This window comes from Larimichthys crocea, chromosome I, assembly GCF_000972845.2.
Source record: "Larimichthys crocea isolate SSNF chromosome I, L_crocea_2.0, whole genome shotgun sequence".
NCBI classification, from domain to species: Eukaryota; Metazoa; Chordata; class Actinopteri; family Sciaenidae; genus Larimichthys; species Larimichthys crocea.
In genome coordinates, this window is record NC_040011.1 from 22,495,177 (window position 1) to 22,513,851 (window position 18,675).

Here is an 18,675-nt window from a genome sequence, read left to right on the forward strand (position 1 = left end):
CTGGAATGAATACTGTAATCCCTGACATCGAAAAAAAATGACAAAGGCCATTTCGCTTGTATGCCTGGCAAGAATGCTGCAGGGACAGAGTGTACACAGGGAGATTTACCTTAATTAAGGATTATAGGCTTGGAGAATTCCTTTCTGCATTATAGTGAATTATCTTAATGTAGATTCATCACAGGACATGATAAATCTGCAATATTCTATCTGGACTGACAGAAAATAACAGTTTTGAAGGTCAAATACTTGATCAAACAATCTCACCCCAATGTCTACTAACAAGCTCAGTCTGGAGCTTTTGACCAGCAGTGTAAATGAGCATGTGTATATATTTAAGGCAAACCTATGCACTCAGAAACCATGATGGTTTATTCTTCTACTGTTCCCTGACAACTGTGCAAACTCATGTGCTGATGAAGACTGTGTGATATGGGCAAAAGCTCCAAGTTCAGAAGTAATTTATAAAGTGAAGTTTATAAAGTGTTTTTTTTTGGGGGGTGTATTTTTAAGTCTGAAAGTGAGTATCTTTGGGTTTTTGATGAGATGTGAAAATGTCACCTAATTAACTCCAGACCTACTAACACTGAAACAGCACCCAGTTTTTTTAATCCAATATCTGAATTTTGTATATAATATGTTTCAAGTTGTTGTGAGGATCAGGCAAAGTTCACTGCTTGTTTTATACACATTCACAGTCAAATCAAAAGTCACTTAACACCAACCAGTGAAAACAAGAGCTTAGAATGCTTTTAATTACAAATCATTTAAGTCAAGCTGGGGTTTGCACTGCAGCTCTGTGAGCAGCTCAATGCCACATCCTTTTATAAATACTGGGAAAACTCTTAAGTCAACATGGAAATCATCTTAATGGGAATTATGTTTTGATGACGTTTGTGGATTCAAGGATGGGAGGGGGGGTCAAAACTCTGGAGGGTCTCCATGGGAAAATCGAACGGCGGCTCTTTAGCACCTTCCTTCAAGATGAATAGTGTTGAGATCTGCAAAATGCATTATGGTTATCTTGTTGGAACAACGCTTTTGGGAATCACTTTGTTCCAATCTGAAGTCTGCATCGTCATGATTTTATGAAGCACACACATGATTACTTTGCTGCACGGCCTCTAAGAAATGTAATCATGTGTTAATGGTAGCATGTTTCTTATGTCATTACTAACACAAATAGCTTATTGCTTACTGAAACAGCACCCGCGTCCATTTGAGTCGACAGGAATAACATATGTTGTATTTTTGTAAAGGCCATGTCCTATAATGTAACATGCAATGTTCACACTTTGGAAATATAGTGCAATTAATCCTTAAACACATCATAAGCTCCTCTGCCATTCGGTGAAGTCCAGCAGCCATCTGGACAACATCCAAAAACAGCACCCCCCTCCTCTAACCCTGCCCCCCAAGAAAATCAGGAAGACAGAGTCATGTCAGTCCTCGTGAGTGTTTTACATCTTACCATACTGTAGAACAATGTGCCCTTTGTGTATACAACCCTCTCCTCCTTACCTACAGGGAGAAGGTGGGGGGTTTGCTCCTGATGTTGCTCCTGCCTGATATCTTTCAGACCTTGCCATGTCACACTAGAGGAGATGCTGTGAGGTTTATTTGAATTCATCTCATATTTACCTCCCACGCTCTGATTATCATTGTGAGAGTTTTTATTATCTCAGCATCAGCGTGGTACAACCTTCCCAAAATGCTCCGGTCAACAGACCTCTCTGCAGGTCCAAGCCCCTCTGCTAGCCCGTAGTAATTTACCCAGATTTGGGCTGTCACTCTTCGCTGGGTTCACGGCTCCCTGCGTTTTCTCTCGTGGCCTCTCTCCCCTCGTTGATGGAGAAGATAAGCATGTTGCATTCCGAATCACTGAGCTATGACAAAAAAAAGGGGTTCTGCTCAATAAGCCAGATGTAAATAATTGTTGAAAGCAATATAGGGCCCTGCGTTGTGGAGTCCGCTTGGTGTTTTGGTTGGCTGTAAGCGAGGTGGCTCAGTTTCATTAGGGTCCTGAAATGCCTTTTTAAATGTTTTGTTCAGGCCCAGCATTATTTAAAGACTGCACAGAGTGACACTAAAAAAGAGGATAACTTACCACCCAAATGATTTGGAACGGGAGGTAACCACAACCTGAAAGTCGCAATTTTTAAAAAAAGTGCTGATGCTTACATGCATCTAAATCAGTCGCTTACAACTGCAGGGAAGAAAAGGTTTCTAAAGCGGCTTTTAAATAAATACTTTTTTTATTCTGTTATTGGCTTTTTACAGGTACAAAGCATACAGCATGTTATAGTTTTATCAAAAGTGGAAAATACTGATGTTACATATGTAACAAATGTAAAAAATAAGTCTTCAATCTTACTTTCCCCGAAAGTAAGGACATACATTTCAGCATATGAAAATATCCATAAAAACACAGCTTAAGTAATTTAAGTTAATAAACAGTACAAAAATGTAGAAACCATACATGTCAAAATAATGGACAAGGACACCAACAACAAATGACTCCATGATTTCTCATGAATTAAAAAAATTTACACAAGTTCATAGTGTTTTAGTTGGGGTCATGTTTATAAGATCCATACATCATCATTATCATCATCGTCGTTGCCCAAAAAACACTTGGCAGGTCAGAAAATGCTAACTCAAATTTGTGACAAACAACACTATCCCCCCAAAACCTCCTCTCCTACTGAACTTAGGCCAGAAAAACAGAAGAGGAAAAGTCCTCCCCCGAGCTGAAATCCTCAAATGTCTGTAAGGCAGGGGACTTGATTAATCCTCACTCTTGGAGCGTTTAGCCAGTCTTCTGTGAGAAAACACACCAGTAAAGATAGACACAGAGAAAAGGGATCATAACAGTGGTGAGGTCCGCCATACCGTGCGAGCAAAATGGTGCACTTACTTTCACACCGAAGGCTGTGTCCTGTCACGTACAGGTGCAGTCAGATCAAACACACATGCTTCCTTTTAAGTAAATTAAAAATTGACCCCTAAAAAGACTGAAACCGGGAGTTTTCTTTTGCTCCACAGCCCATTGGAATTCTCTTCCTGTGAGTGTTAATATTATCTACCTTCTTATCTCTCAGCTGTGAATTGTAGAAGTTTTTGGAAAGGAGAGGCAATATTGGTAATAAAAAACAGAAATGTTTGATCAAGATAGCATGAATGGAGCTTTGCAGTCAGTGAATGGAATTCAGACATGGATTTCTTTTTTCTCTTTTTTGAGCCTTTCGGTGTCAATGGATACGCTGTAATGAGGCCTCAGAGAGATGAATGCATGATTGTACAGTTTGGACCTAGAAAAGACTGGTAAACTATTCCAAGGTGGCTAATGACAAAATCTGTCAGATTACAGGTGCCATTTTTCTGCCTTACTGCATTGAAAGTCGTCTTATAATCTTGAATAATGTAAAAAACATGTAGTCCAATGTTCTCTTGAAATATACAGTCTTCCTTTTTCTTTTTTTTAAATGGAGAACATCACCATATTGTACAACATCGTAATAAATAGTCTCATACATATTGCTCAGCTTCTCCTTCATTTAGAATGGTCACTGAGCCATCCCCACTGTTCATTTCAATGTCTTTTGCTGCTGCGTTCTCAGGAAGCAAGGCTAAGTCCTTGAACACGTCTACATAATGTCCAAAACCAGGGCCCCAGTTCAACAGATTGTCCCAGTTGAAGCCCCCAGCTTGCTGGCCCAGTTTGTGGGGCAGGGTGTAGTGCTGGTCAGTAGGGGGCATCTGGGAAATGCCAGGCCCACCTTCTGCCCTCCGGCTCGAGTATCGCCTCTGCTTGAGCCTCCCACCATAGTCCTCATCATCAGCATCTGACTCATTGACTTGTGAGAGTTTGGGAACTCGGGAGCTGTAAGACACCGGCTTTTCCCGGTCATACTCCATCTCTGAGCAGGTGAAGGAGTCATGTGAGTCACTTTCTGAAGAGGACTCTGGGGCAGGGATGCCATCAGCAGGGTTACGGACCCTTGACAGCGGCCTACGGCAGTCCTCCTCTGAGCTGGAGCGCCCGTGATCAGCGCTGCAGATACTGGGGTTGCGTGGGCGTGGAGTATTCAGCCGCTCCACTTCCTCAATGGACAGCCCCACAGGAGGCCCTGTCTCCAGGGGAATTTGCTCGATTGGCTGCTTGAGCCGACTGCCGGGCCTGGAGGTGTGACCATGGCCGGCCATTGTCTGCGGGCTCTTGCTGCGCCTCCCCAGCCGGGTGGCGTAGTTGAACATTGGTGGTGGCTGGCACATGTCATTGTGCAGGTCCAGCGGGCTGCCCTCACGGCGAGCCAAGTTGAGTTCTCTGGTTGGAGTGTTTCGGTAAAAAGATGAGGGTTTGGTGAACGGGGCTGGGGAGTGTCTGGAGAGAGGGTTTGGCGTAGGGCATGCAGAGTGGGAGTGGCTGAGTGGGGTGGACCTCAGTGCTTGAGTGTATTGAGGCTGGTAGGTGTAGCTTGTTGCTCCAAGGGGTAAGGGAGACTGTCTGGCGAAGCCCAGTGGGCTGTGTCTCTGGATGGAGAACTTGGGTGTATGGCTGCGGAACTGCTTGTAGTGTTGGATTATATCTGCATCCGAAGGGGCAATACTGCTGGCATTGTCTATGTCATAGTGTTCAATGTCTGCCTCAGGGCCATTACAGGGGGCACAGGGGGCACTGGGGACGGTCTCATTATTGTGGGGAATGTCTGTTTCATCGTAGATTAGATAAGGGTTCTCCCTCTCAATAATGTCCGGTTTGGGATTCCCTTCTGGTTGCTTGCGTACCGTCATGTCATCTCCATACGGCGGGATGTTATCCGGGTCATCGAAAGCTACATTCTCACTACCCTTTTTCTTTTTCTTCTTCTTCTTCTCCTTGGGTTTCTTCTCCTTGGGTTCCTTTGGCACTTTGGTCTTGTTACGGCCCTTGCAGTGGTTGCACAGAATCAGGCTGAGAACCACCAAGGCAAGGACAGTGGCACAGCTGCCAACAATAGCGGGAACCGCCCAAATGGGGAGGACCATCGTCTCCGCTGTAGGGCTTGGACTGCAGACAAACGCTCCGTTGTTGGCCGTCTTGCAGACAGTACCCTCAGGACACTGGACGCCCAGACAGGCCACCAAGGTCTCACAAGTCTTGCCTGTGTAGAACTCGGAGCAGACACAGGTGAAGCCTGACTGGGGGTCTGGCACACAGCTGCCATGGTTCTGGCAAGGATTAGAGGCGCAGTCACCAGGGGGAACACACTGGTATGTATACCACTGGTTGACGCACATCAAGCCGTCCCAGCATGGGCTGCTCTCACACAGGTTGGGACCTCTGCAACCGATCTTGACAGATGAACTGGTCTTAGTTAAGGTGACGAGGCTGTGCTCTCCGGTAAATGGCAGGTTCTCCCCATTGTACTTCACATAGGCCAAGCAGCCATCAAAACCTTCAAAAGAATAAAGAGAAAACTGGTTCAGATAACAAGAAACAGCCATCAGCAGCTAACAAGGACATAACAGTGCCCTGGAGGGGAATAATTTCCGATTGCCACAAGACTGATGAGTTCTGAAAATGTCTACTGACGCCGGATTCCTTGAAAATAGCAGGAACTAGGAGCCATAATCAGAGCTAAAAGAATTTTGTTTAGAGAGATAATTGGTTCAAGATTTAAACAAAAATGAGAAAATTCCTTCTGGAAAGCACCTCCTTAAAAAAAACAAAAACATATTTTAAAAATGGGCCGAATCAATCACTGGCCAATTTGAAAGAAATATGAAATATTTTCTATCAGAGAATCCATCGTCAGAGCTGTTATAGCTTCAAGACATACATCTGGGTTGGATGAATGTCTCTGTGTCTAATTCAATCTTTTGCTTCGTGTGTTGCCTAACAGTACTGCCTCACTGATGTAAATAGATTTTTATTGAATTTATCCCAATGCAGATTAAATCCATTTGTGTCTTTTCATTAGCTCTTGAAAAGTGAGTACACAACAGAACATGACTGTTCAGACACACACTGAGGTAAGAACAGATGGGCAGCTTGCCACAGATCTGCATGCTCAGATTTTGCTTGTTTTACACATGCCCTGGTCATTGTGTAAAAAAGGTCAACAAATCATTAAAACTGCTTATTCTTACCATATTAGTCCATAGTATTATGTTGTTCCCTCCCTCCCCTCCCTTGAAATTTTGAAATTTACTGTGTTGCATTACCTCCCTCTGGAAACACTCTCTTTCACCTTTTCCAAACTGTTCTTAACTCATGCTCGAGGACATCTGAACTGTGATTTAAGTTTAAACTAAGAGAGAGATGAGAGTCCATGAAAATGAGGCGAAAACACCGAAAGTCGTCAAAGGAGGGTGCTCCAAGACAAAGTCAAATTAAATCAGTATTAACTATTTTGTCCATAAATGATACTCTGATAGACTCAACTACAGCAAATTCATAGGAGGTAAATCTCACCAGTGTCAAATAGAAACAGATTTCAGGCCAGTTTCACAGAGTCTTGTTGAACTGCCACCAAATATGGTCAGCAGTTTGCACCGCGGACTATTAATTCATTTGAGAGGAAAAAAAAGAAAAAAAAAAGGTTTGTCCTCGATTTATAAGGGCTCACGAGATCATGAGCGCTCTGTCACACACACACACGTATAGTATGTAGAGAAGGTTTCCATAACATGTGAAAACACTGCTGCGTTAGTAATTTACTGTGCGTAAAGAGTGGGTGAGTTTCTTAGCCAGCATTTGAAAGCTTCAGCATGTGTGTTTGACACAGCACGTAAATACACATGCACGTTCACACACATATATGGAAATATTGTGTACATGCAATGGAATCCAAGGATGTTGACAGTTTTGGAGAGGCCAATATCTAAACGGCGACTTTTAGACTTTTAGATATGACAAATGTCTTGTCAAAACATTCTAAAAATCAAGTGTTCTTTAAAAGGGTTGAAACCCTCTAAGGCAGTTTTTAGATCATCGTGGGACACTAAAACTGTCTGATGAATGATAAAAATGAACATGGCCCATCCCCACTACAAACATTAGGTACTCTAAATTGAAACTATGTTTAAAAACGTGCACAAAATCTTTAGTGGCTCAAGGACACCGGTAATGAGGAAGCTGTTTCTGCTTAGGGGTAAAATTGCCCATCTTCTAATCACAATGGTGTATTTATAATCCATTTGGGCTGAAGAAGAATGAGATAATTCATTCTGTTGAGAATGAGTGACTGCTTTTATTTTCGGGCTTGAGACTCACCTGCTGCAGTTTTCTGCTGAGCCGGTCCGGGTGGTATCCCTCCTAGGGAGAAGGTTAAAACACTGAGACCACCAAAGTCCTGTGTGGCATGCTGGATGACCCTGGAGTAGCTGCTGTCTACTTGGAGTGCTGTGGTCGAGCCGTTCTTGACCAGCTGGAGTGTGTGCCACTGGCCGTCAGAGAGAACTGCGTCTCCCACGGTTCGCTCCACCTTTCCTCCGACACCCGCGTCTGAGATGTAGTGGATGTTGCCATTCCTTAGCTGAGAGACAAAACAAAGATGGAGGATGAGTGGAATGTCACACATTAATGGGTAACTGATCACACAAGAAGTTATCAAATGACAAACTGACTTCAGGTGCTTGTGTTTTTTTGCTTTCCTGGGTGAAAGAGAAACACAAAAAGCTTTTCAGTGTTGAAATATGAAAAAAGAAAAATTTTATGTGTGGTGACATCACATTCAGTCACAAAAAGTTCAACTTGTGTTTGTTTTCATGTGTTGTACTACTGCAAATTAGTTGTTACATGCCGTGGCAGATTTTGGTAATATTTAACCAATAATTCATGTTGACAGAAGAACTATGAATTGTAACATCTTGATATGAGAACTTAATCTGTTCCACACAAACAAGACTAAAAAACCACATCCATGCTAGCAGCTTTGCGAAGCTTCACAGTGGCGTTTAGAGCTGAATCCAAATGTTAGTATGCTAACATACCCACTATTGCAATAGCATTGTGATCGTGAATTAATTTGGCCATGATAATCATGAAGTGAAAATCTGATATTATGACAGCCCTGAATTGGAAGTATGAAAACAGTAAAAATTTGACCTGATGATGCCGCTAGATGAAGATTCAGGGGAACGTTAAAGTGATTAAGTCATCTTGTTAGGAATATGAAAGTCTGAACCAAATCCATCCAATAGTTGTTGGGATATTTCAGTCTATACTAAAGTAGTGGACAGAGCGTACACCAGTCTGTATACAGTAAGTATATGTTAATATCAGCACTAAGCAGTGGATCATAGATTAGAGATGAATTGTCAACAGACTGAGTAAGATACTTGACAAACTGCTCGATCCCTAAATCCACATACTGTTAAAATTCTTAATTTCAAGTGTATGATAAATGATGTTATCTGAGGGGATTCATATTAACTGGAGCTAAAAATGCACTTTTTCTGATTAATGCAATGACATAGTATGATGTAGTATCAATCATAAGCGATAAGTCTTCTCTCAGTTTCCACAAAACTACCACCACACTGCTGATGTTGAGGGCAGAAATCGAAAACAAATATGCAGCTTGACGCTCATAAATCTTTCTCCCAGCAGGACATGCTGCAATGAATCATGTCCTCACGACTTGTGTGAGCAGCTTATGTTATTCAGATAGATGATGATCAAAAACTTGCTTACAACAGATTCAACAGAGACAACATGCTCATTCAAACGCCCTCTGGTTGAAGGCTCTTTCCAGAAAAGAGAGGACAGAGTGCGTCTTTAAAAGAAATTAATCAAGCTCGGTTTGGCATGGACAACAAATTTGCAGCTAGCACTGTGCATGGTAATCTCATATGTGTACTCCTCACTTTCATGGAAAAGTAATCCCGTTCTCCTCCCTTCAAAGACCCCCAAAAATCAGCAATGATAAGTAGCTTCCGGAAGAATTGATTTAAAATGGGAAAAGCGGATATCCCCCCAAGCCAGAGAATACTGAGTGCTCTAAACCTGGAAAACCAATCATGAACTTTATCTATTAAACATCTTGTTTTTTTTTTTTTTAAATCTCAGTATATAGTTCTGACTTTCAACATATGTACATATAGAGTTTGTATTCCCTTGCTGGTCTGCCTTTTTGGGCGTCATGGTGCTTATAATACTTTTCTGGACTATTTAGGAAGCTGTTATGGTGATTCGATGAGCACCAGAAGCTGCTCAGAGCCGGAAAACAAAATCATAAGAGAGACCGTCTGATACTAAAGTGGGAAAGGGGCTGGTGGTGTTGAGGGTGGAAAGGGTCTAAAAGGAAAATTGAAGAGGATGAATGAGCGTTCAGGACTTTTTGGGCAGCTGCCCAGGATCAGTCAGAGAGAAGGGGGTGCTGAACAGGATGAGAGGGAAAAAAAGAGGACTTAGACTAAAGGGAGGCGGCTGAGAAAGACCCATATAGTTTGTCTATAGTTGGAAAGAGTGTGGGGGGTGGTGACTGGTGTTGTATGAGGTGAATCAAAGCAAGGAGACGGTGTACAGACACACAGGCATGTTTGTATGCCATCCATTACAACTTACGTACTGTACATACAAAATTAAGCTAATGTTGGGATCCTGTAGTCCAAATATTCAGGAGACCTTTCAGCATTAGTGTCAGGATGTTTGGACAAACACAAAGCAACACGTGCTCACGACTGCAAATATGCTTTTGGAGATGCAACATATCATCTGGCAGCCATATTGTAGTCTTAAAGGAAAGGATGAGCCAAAGCTGTGACTAGAAATGAACCATAATCAGGAGACCTTTGAACATTAGCTCACGAGCCTTATGAATCTGCAGTGAAGCATAAATTACTGTTACCATTGATTTTGCTGTAATGTATAATATGTACATGGACCATTTCCTGTCATAGTATCCAAAAATCTAATGCAAATCTACCTTTACAGACTGATGCTTGACACCAGATTTGTGATACAAATACAAAACCTACTGTATATATGAATGATTACTGGGGTATTGAGGTTGACCTTAATTTAAAAAAAATAATTAAACGATGCATGATAACAGATTTCTTTAAAAAGATTGACCCTAGGACTATGACTGTTAATTTTCTGATGTAGATAATGCACATTAATGTATAATTTCCTCACCTTTTTTCTACACTACCTGCTGATAATACCAGCTTTTATTTAAGTATTTACTTCCCTCTCTTGCGTACCTTAATGGTTGTATAGTTGCTGCTCTCCTGCACATGCAGCAGGGTGCCGCTCTTGCTGCGTGTCCTGAACTTGACCTCCAAACGGCTGGGACTGGCTCGCTCAGAAGTCACACCCTGCAGTGATTGTCTCAGAAGGACATCACGTTTAGGGCCCTGCTTCAGGGAGTAGTCCAAACGGCCAGTACCATCCAGGGACAGGGCGGTGTCTGCTGTCATGTCTGTGGGAAAAAAAGATAGGGTTAGAATATCCTCAGTCCTGCCTGACTTCACAGACATTTCATTAGCGACTGTAAAACTAATATTTCCACTTGGAGCTGGCCGACAGTCATTTCCAAATGATTTTCCTAATCTGACTGCCATAACCACAAATTGGTTCTTAGATTCTCACCAGTGGTTAGAAATACCATAAGTGAAAGATAGAGGTCAATCCAGAGAACAGCCTGTGCGCCCTTAAGTTATACAATGAACCCATAGCTACACCCTCTTTAGAGATTCACCTCAATACGTGAAATGTAATCTCCAAGATTTCTGGTCTGGTTGTGTTAACCTCAAGCTTCGCTAATCTGCACAATGATCTCATTTTCTTGAGCTACAATTCAATAATTGGGTATAATATAAGTTACAGAAAACAAACTTTACAGTTTTATTTGAATGCACAATAAACTTTAATTAAGTTTTCTAACCCTGGTCCTAACAAGCACAAAATAATGTAGTCATGTCAATAAAATCCTTTTTTTTTTTTTTTGAGATGTGAGGCTCATTTAACAGAACCTCAGAACCCTTGTTACCCATTTATGTTGCATTTATATACTCAGTTTAAATGAAATGAAATGCAAATGGAATTCAAGAGTTTCCTCAAAGACGTGAAGATTTCAATGTAACGCAAAATCAGTTCAATGAAATAAAGCTGCAACCAGTGGACTTGAAGTGAAATAAATCTGTTTAATCATTTGCATTAAGTGACAAATTCACACTGTTGATGAATAGAAAACTGACTTAATCAATCTATCTATCTATCTATCTATCTATCTATCTATCTATCTATCTATCTATCTATCTATCTATCTATCTATCTATCTATCTATCTATCTATCTATCTATATATATATATATATATATATGTGTGTGTGTGTGTGTGTGTGTGTGTGTGTGTGTGTGTGTGTATATATGTATATGTATATGTATATATATATATATATTAGCTGTGTTGCACCATAAACTTTTATATCGCCCTGCTGGAGTATACTGTACATTGTTTTACTAACAGGAGTGGTTTGTAAACCATTATGGGACAGATGTTGATGCAGTTGAACTAGCTAGTTCACCAACCAGCCCTGTTAGAAGTCACTGCAGTCGAAAGAAACTTTCTAAAATGATTGTGACCACAAGAGTGCATGTGTCACGATACTGTTAGCTCAAAATTTAGACATTTCACAATAACCTCTTCCTCCTACAAAGAGGTTGTTTCTTCTTGAACTTCACTGAACTTCCTTTCATTTTTCTCTTTCGTGAGGATGACACACAGGACTCTGAGAGAGAACACTCCATTTGTATTAGAAGAAAGGTCCTGTGATCCTGTTTCGTGCCATGAAACAAACCAGAAGATTTCCCACAAAATGAAACCCAATGACAGAGAACAATCCAGTGTCGAGGTTCCCAGACTTCTAAATGTATAATGTTTGTCTCCAGCAACAATATGAAAGTTTCAAAATAAATGTGGTAATGATTATTGGTGACATTCCTAAACATACTGTAGCACCTTACACAGTAGCTGGCACTTTTTTGGGGCCTCAAAGGTTTCTCAGTCTGTTCTCATTCTCTGATGTCAAGTCTGACTATTTATACAATGGAATACACAAATGCTTTGAAGTAAAACTCAGAATGCAGTGATGTGGCCTATATTAAGCTACATGGTGCAATTCGATGACTCATGAGGGAAGAATCATAAATAGTCATGATAGAATATTCCTTAGTAAGTGCAGCCTCAGCAATAAAAAGACACTTCAAAGGCATATACTTACATTTCTCACAGAATTTGCCAGTGAAGCCATCCACGCACTGGCACTGCTGCCAGGACCAGTGGTCCAAACAGGTTCCCCCATGTCTGCAGGGGCTGGCGGTGCAGGCTCCTTCCAGTCTCGGACATCTACAGACACACAAACCGACAATCAGACAGTCAGTTTGACAAGTCAGCTGCACAGTCGGGCAGCTGGGGGGTCCGCCGAAAAAGAAACTCATAAAAAAAGGGGGCAGATGAGCTGTGATTTCTCTGCCCATGCTACAATACAAAAAAGCCCATAAAGAACCCCCGAGAGAATTTGCATATTAAAAGATCTGTCCTCGCCTCACTATTCAACAGCAGCACAGAGGAGAGAAAGTTTTCTCCGGAATTCTGCAATTGGTTTCCCTCGTCAAAAATCTGCCATTCGTATTAAAAAAACCCATCTTTTTAAAATCTCTCGAGAGGGTTTGAGAGTGTGAACAGATGTCCCACAGCGAGAGTCGAGGAGGTTAGAGAAGACGGACAGATGGGAAGAAGAGGGAGATGATGGAGAGTGGGGGTAGAGTTGTACGGACCTGTCAAGGATGCCACGCGATGCCAGCGCCTGACTGGGCTCCAGCGGGCGCCCGTTGACGGCGAACTCCATGATGCAGCCGACAAAGTCGTGGGTGGCGACCTGACCGCGCCGATGAAGGACGGGTTCTATTGATCTGACACCTCCCACCGAGAGCCTGTTGGGCTGCACGTCCAGGATCCTGCACACACACACAGACACACACAAGAGACACATGAACAGAAGCACACAGAGGCTTTAATGCACACAGACACAAAAGAACATATGCACAGGAACCCAAAAGCTTGCAAGTACATTCATGTATTCAGCAGCATGCACACACACTCATGCAGAAAGACACTGCGGGTCAGCGAGTTTCACAACAACATGGTCCTGAGACCTTTACAAATAAACCTTCTGCAGACCTCTGTGGCCCCTCCCCATCTGCCAAATCGATCTCTTTCAATGTCTCACACACACGCACAATACACACACACACACACACACACACATATGTACAGTCTCAAGTTTTCACCCCACATGGCCTGGCGCAGAGCTGTCTCTGTGTAAAGACCATGATCATTCCATAATTTAATGAAGGTTTACATCATATATTGTATATTTACAACAGATGACTTCATTTATACTTCACTGCACAAAAATGTTTGAGAAATGCATGTTGCATGTCAAGCAGTTTGGGTTAAGACAATTATTAGAAATGGAGACAAACAAGGGAGAGCTTTTATTAAAGTTTTTTTTAATTTTTTTTTATGTGTGACTCAGTTTAATTTAGATTTTGGCTAAAAGGTTAACTGCATGTTACAGATATGCTGGGGCTGAACATATCTGATGAAGAAATCTATTGTTAGACTAAAACCCAGTGTGGTTCCTTATCTACACCAGTGGTTCCCCACCTGGAGGTCAGAACCACCACAATGGATCATGAGATGAATCTGGGGGGTCGCCAGGGGATTATAGGTAATTATAGTAAATAGTCACAGTTTCAGAGTTTCATATGTAAACTGCAGGATCATTTTACCTCTCAAAGCCTATGAAATATACAAATAAAACCACACTATCTGATTAACTTGTCACAACTGGGACAGATGTGAGAAGTGATGAGTTACTCTAAAGGGTCAGAGGACAAAAAAGGTTGGAAAGAACAAACCAGTACACACTTTGTGAAAAAGATTGAACTCAGATATGGCAATGACCAAGTAAAAACTGGAGAGAATTCAGTAAATATGTTCAGACCAGGTGCAGAGAAACTTTTGGTTCTCTATTATTTTCCTTTATTTTGCCAGACATGGAAAATTTCATTACACACTGAGTTTTCCAAGCCTTGAAACAGAAACTGTCAACACTATTTGAATGTATACAGTTGGATCATAGAAACAGAACATCTGTGTACTGTGTGTGTGTGCATGTGTGTGTGTGATTTTCTTACCAGTCAGTGTGTACTGCCACATTGCTCACAGCACAGTAGCCTTGTTCCTGGTCATCGCCACACAGGTCCACAGTCAGGGATGCAGCCTACAAGATGACAGAAACACACACACGCACATACGCATGTCATGTGTGATTGTCTTTAAGGCTCACAGCTGTTAGGTCACACTGTTTTTCCTGGACGCGTTTCAGATTCTTGAATGGTAGGCTGTGGTTGACATAGTTGGTTGCAGAGCTTAAACATCAACAAGCTGTGTCATTCGCTGTTGTTCTGTGGCAGAGGGTGACCCATCAAACACTTAATCAATATCAGTCACTCAGCTTCTTTCTCTTTATCATATGGATCATTTGGGACTTACATGACGTAGTACTAGTACCTTATTGGAAAGGTGCTGTCTTGCACCTATCTCAATAGGAACTAGGTGAGGTAGAAAAAAAATAAAAACTCTTTGAATGTGGGAGAGAAGTCAATATTTAATCTTGGAGTGACTTATTATTTTCTAAGCATTTTTTTTTATCTCCTTTCCTATGATATAAAAGTCAATATTTTCAAGGAATTATGTAGAACAAACATGCATGCTAACTCCTGAAAGCAAAGAACAAACATATGTAACATTGCTGTTACAGTGCTGTATAGACAGATTTGTGATCTTTGAACAGAGCTAGGCTAGCTGTTTCCCAGTTTCCATTGTACCGTCCACCACATATGTGTTTTAGTGCTTCTTGTTTTAGGAGGCGAAGGAGCGAATCCTCTAAAGCATCATATTTGCAGCATGATCTCAGACTACATTTGTACATTTTTGGACCAAAGATGCACAGGAATGACTAATTTTCTTCTCATGCACTGTAGCGCAACTTTTACTGCAGGGTTCTGCTTCCACCTATAATTTCTTTCCGTTTATTTGTATAACTAAGTCCTGTTAAACAGTTAGTGTGAGCTCCGTCCACAAAATGGCTTGTGGGCCGGTTACTTTTCATCAATTCATCAAAGTGGTTGATGTGAGGGTGGCATAAAAATGCCACACATTACAGGAAACAATTCCTATTTCCCGTTAATGGTACCAAAGCGTTTGACCAGATGTGGGTTATTCTCTTGCTGTCTCTGTGCTCTGAGAGGGAACGACCCTACTAGGAAGAAAAGAAATGGGCTAGTGAGGAAACTGTCCGGAAAAGCGCGTGAAAGTGTTGAAAAACCGGGGCAATCATGCTCCACCTCTCCTGGATCTAAAGTAAACACGGACCACACTGGCCCGGATCTCAGACACAAATCATCCAGGAGAGCATGACCCCACCAAGCACACACGCACACACATTCTTGTTCTGTCTTTAGTACACTTGAGTCAGACACATGGACACGTACACAGAACCGAGGCAGAGCACTCATACACACCAACACGGTGACAACAAGCCGAGAAACAACAGGACTTGGACACATTCGTGACTCTCTAAAGGGCCATAAAGAACGTCAGAACCACATGAACATTTTATTAATGTCTTTCGATGGGATCAAAGGCACTACAGCCATTCTTTAAATAAAGTACACTGCACTCGCTGTCAAGTGTCTTACTCTGTGGTGGAAAAAATATTTATCTCAAGAAACCCTTCGGAAATGAATACTGAATGTAACACGAAAAGAGAAGTATCGTGTTTTGGTGCTTGGATAATACTGAAGGAAATGTGAAGAAAGCACCACTGGAGATCATTGTTTTCCCCATGACTAATGATGGAAGGACCATAGGATTGCTCTCTGTTGTGGTGCAGGCACTGAGTAACTTCTGTTACGCATTTGTTTTGTGCTTGTTTCTAGGACAAATAATTCAGCTAATCAAAAACTTGATGATTAGATGCTGTTGCTAATCAGCTACAGCAAGTCCTAATCTGTCAAACTACATTTACAGACCACATCCACAGAAGATTCTGTTGTTTGTTCTGACTTAAAACTCCAAAAAAAAAAAAAAAAAAAGTAGCTGCTCTCTTTTCCAAACAGTCAGTTACTGTCATGTGATCACACTAATTGAAGTGGTGATTTCCTGCCTTAAAAAAATTCATAACAGACGCTGCAAAACTGGAGAATCATTAAGGATCCAAACTACTTGGATCACAGCCCGTTCCTCCTGCTGTGATCAGGAAGTAGGTTCCGGCCACACCAGGCCAGCACTGAGAGGCTCAGGAAGAGCTTCTGCCCTCAGACCACTAGGCTCCTAAACTACAACCTTACTTAATACTTGCTCATTTACTCCTCATTACTATCATCATTGGTATAATTTAGGTCCATTACTTACTTATTACCTCAATCATAACCATTTTTTATTACTATCCTATTTGACACTAGTTTTGAATAGAAAAAATAATGAGCTTACAGAAATATATTAGTATTAATATAATTAGATTAATTAAAATAATTAGGATTGTACCTGTATGATTATATGTACAATTAAACCGCTGCAAGCTGCAGAACGAGCAGAACGAGCAGAACAAGTAGCCTTCTGTAGCACTATGATGATACTGATGAAGACTTATGTACAGGTGGCAACTTTGGCATCTCTGCATCTTTTTTGTCTTTAATCAACATTTTTATATCAACAGTGCATCAAATGAATATGTGTATTCTAAATTCACACCAATAGCAGGCAGTACACTACCTGCCCAGCACCAAGCATCAGAAAGACCATGTTGGTGACTAGTTAGTAAAAATATCAGAGCATTTACTAGTAATGGTCAAATGGTGGGGAACTGTAAGAAGAATACAAACTGGACTTATATGTGTGGCCAGACATGATTCAATCAGTAATTATATCAAAAGGTTGATGGCATTTAAACCAGTCTACATTTTTTACTGTATTTACTGTGAAACTCACTGTGCCACTATGTCAATTATAGCATTTGACAATCAAATGGATTCAGACAGTGATGATTGTAACAATATCTCTGAACTCTCTGCTCCCTCTGATTACTTGGAAGAAGTAGTGCATGACCATGTCCATGGTTTCTGTCTGCTTTAGACAGACGGCTCAGACTTCAGGAGGCAGGAACTGGGAACAGACCTAAAGTCTGACCACTGAAATGACCTAGGGCACCTTTTTCAAACATTGTGATCAGGTTCACTTTACACTGCCTGAGGGAGTTGGCACTTGGGGTATGACATAGACACACACACACACACACACACACACGCACACACACACACACACAAACATATATTTCTCTGTCATTCTTCAAGTGCCCTTACATGGCCCACCTCTGCATACTATGCACAGGGCACTATAGGCGGACAGAATCATCGTTCTCAACGTGTGCTGTATTCCTTTCCATCCCGTCACTCTGCACCATCTCTAAACTGACAATTTAACGATTTTACCAGCTTCCTATGAAACTCTCAGTGCACGGTGGGAAATGACAGATTTGAAGTCCAGCAGGAGAGCTACATTATAGATGGTTTGACAGGGCCTGGTTGGATTTTTTTCCCTCTTTTCTTGCCACTGCATTGCTGGCAGAGAGAAGCCTCTCATTCAGAGCACAGGAGAATTTCAACCTTCAGGGTCATTTTAGATCCTCGTATTGTAAATCACAACGCGCAATAAAATATAATTACAAACCATGAAAACCATAAGCTGAGCTACCCGTGGTTTGGGGGGAGTTTAATTATCATCTGATGGTGCAAAAAAGAATATAAGGCCAAATTTGGATGCAGGTTTCAGCTATAAAAGCCCAGGACATAAATGCTATTGATAGTGCAGCCCACGTACATCTATACCATGTGGCAGTTTTTTTCAGATGTTTATGCTACTGAAGCCACAAGAACTGTTAAGCCACTAAATAAATTTTTTTCCAAGAATCCATGAGCTAATTTCTACCATAAAAATAGACATTCTTACCATCCCGGCTCTTCTGGCAATGACTGTGTGGAACTGCCCATCTGAAACTTTTATCATGGTCATCAGTTTATAAGTTCCACTTCCTAAGTTGAAGGAGAAGCGCATTCGCCCCTCGAAGATCTCCAGAGCCAGAAACTCCGCCTTGTCTCCGGTCTGGTTATCGTGGTTGTACATAAGCAGAGCGTTGCTCTTCAGGGTAGCAAACTTGATATATATGTAGTTATTGTTGGGATCCAGGGACGGAAACTCCATGTAAGAAAGCTCCTCAAAGCCATAACTGTTGAGTTCACAGTGTTTGCCGAAAACCCCTGAGGACAGAAAACAGACCAGAAGACGACTCAGAGAGGAAGCCAATGAATGATTCACGGTGCTGCTGTAATAAAAATATCCACAGATAAAACAGAATCCTTATTGAGCGATATTATATGTTCTGTATTTAGCAGTAACAAAGAAGATATCACTGCTGTCTTGTCAGTACTCAAACTGGAGGCATACTGATGACAGCAGTAATACAAAGCATGAAAAATGGAGGCACAAAATGAAATGACAGCGTCCACATTTGTTTAAGAAATCACCGATTAATAACTTTCTCAACTTTCTCTTCT

At 41.5% G+C, this 18,675-nt stretch overlaps 1 protein-coding gene across 1 annotated transcript in view; it reads right to left on the minus strand.

Annotated features, from left to right (window-relative positions):
- Positions 1-2,255: 2,255 nt before the first annotated feature.
- fat4 (FAT atypical cadherin 4) overlaps positions 2,256-18,675 on the minus strand; it is a 50,716-nt gene continuing 34,296 nt past the window's right edge. Inside the window, exons 11-17 of the mRNA XM_019258438.2 lie at positions 18,071-18,378; positions 14,197-14,282; positions 12,772-12,951; positions 12,216-12,340; positions 10,195-10,412; positions 7,259-7,520; positions 2,256-5,438 (exon numbers count right to left, since the gene is read on the minus strand). Of these exons, the coding sequence (XP_019113983.2) occupies positions 3,529-5,438; positions 7,259-7,520; positions 10,195-10,412; positions 12,216-12,340; positions 12,772-12,951; positions 14,197-14,282; positions 18,071-18,378 (3,089 nt within the window). The 3' untranslated portion in view covers positions 2,256-3,528. The remainder of the gene's footprint in view (positions 5,439-7,258; positions 7,521-10,194; positions 10,413-12,215; positions 12,341-12,771; positions 12,952-14,196; positions 14,283-18,070; positions 18,379-18,675) is intronic.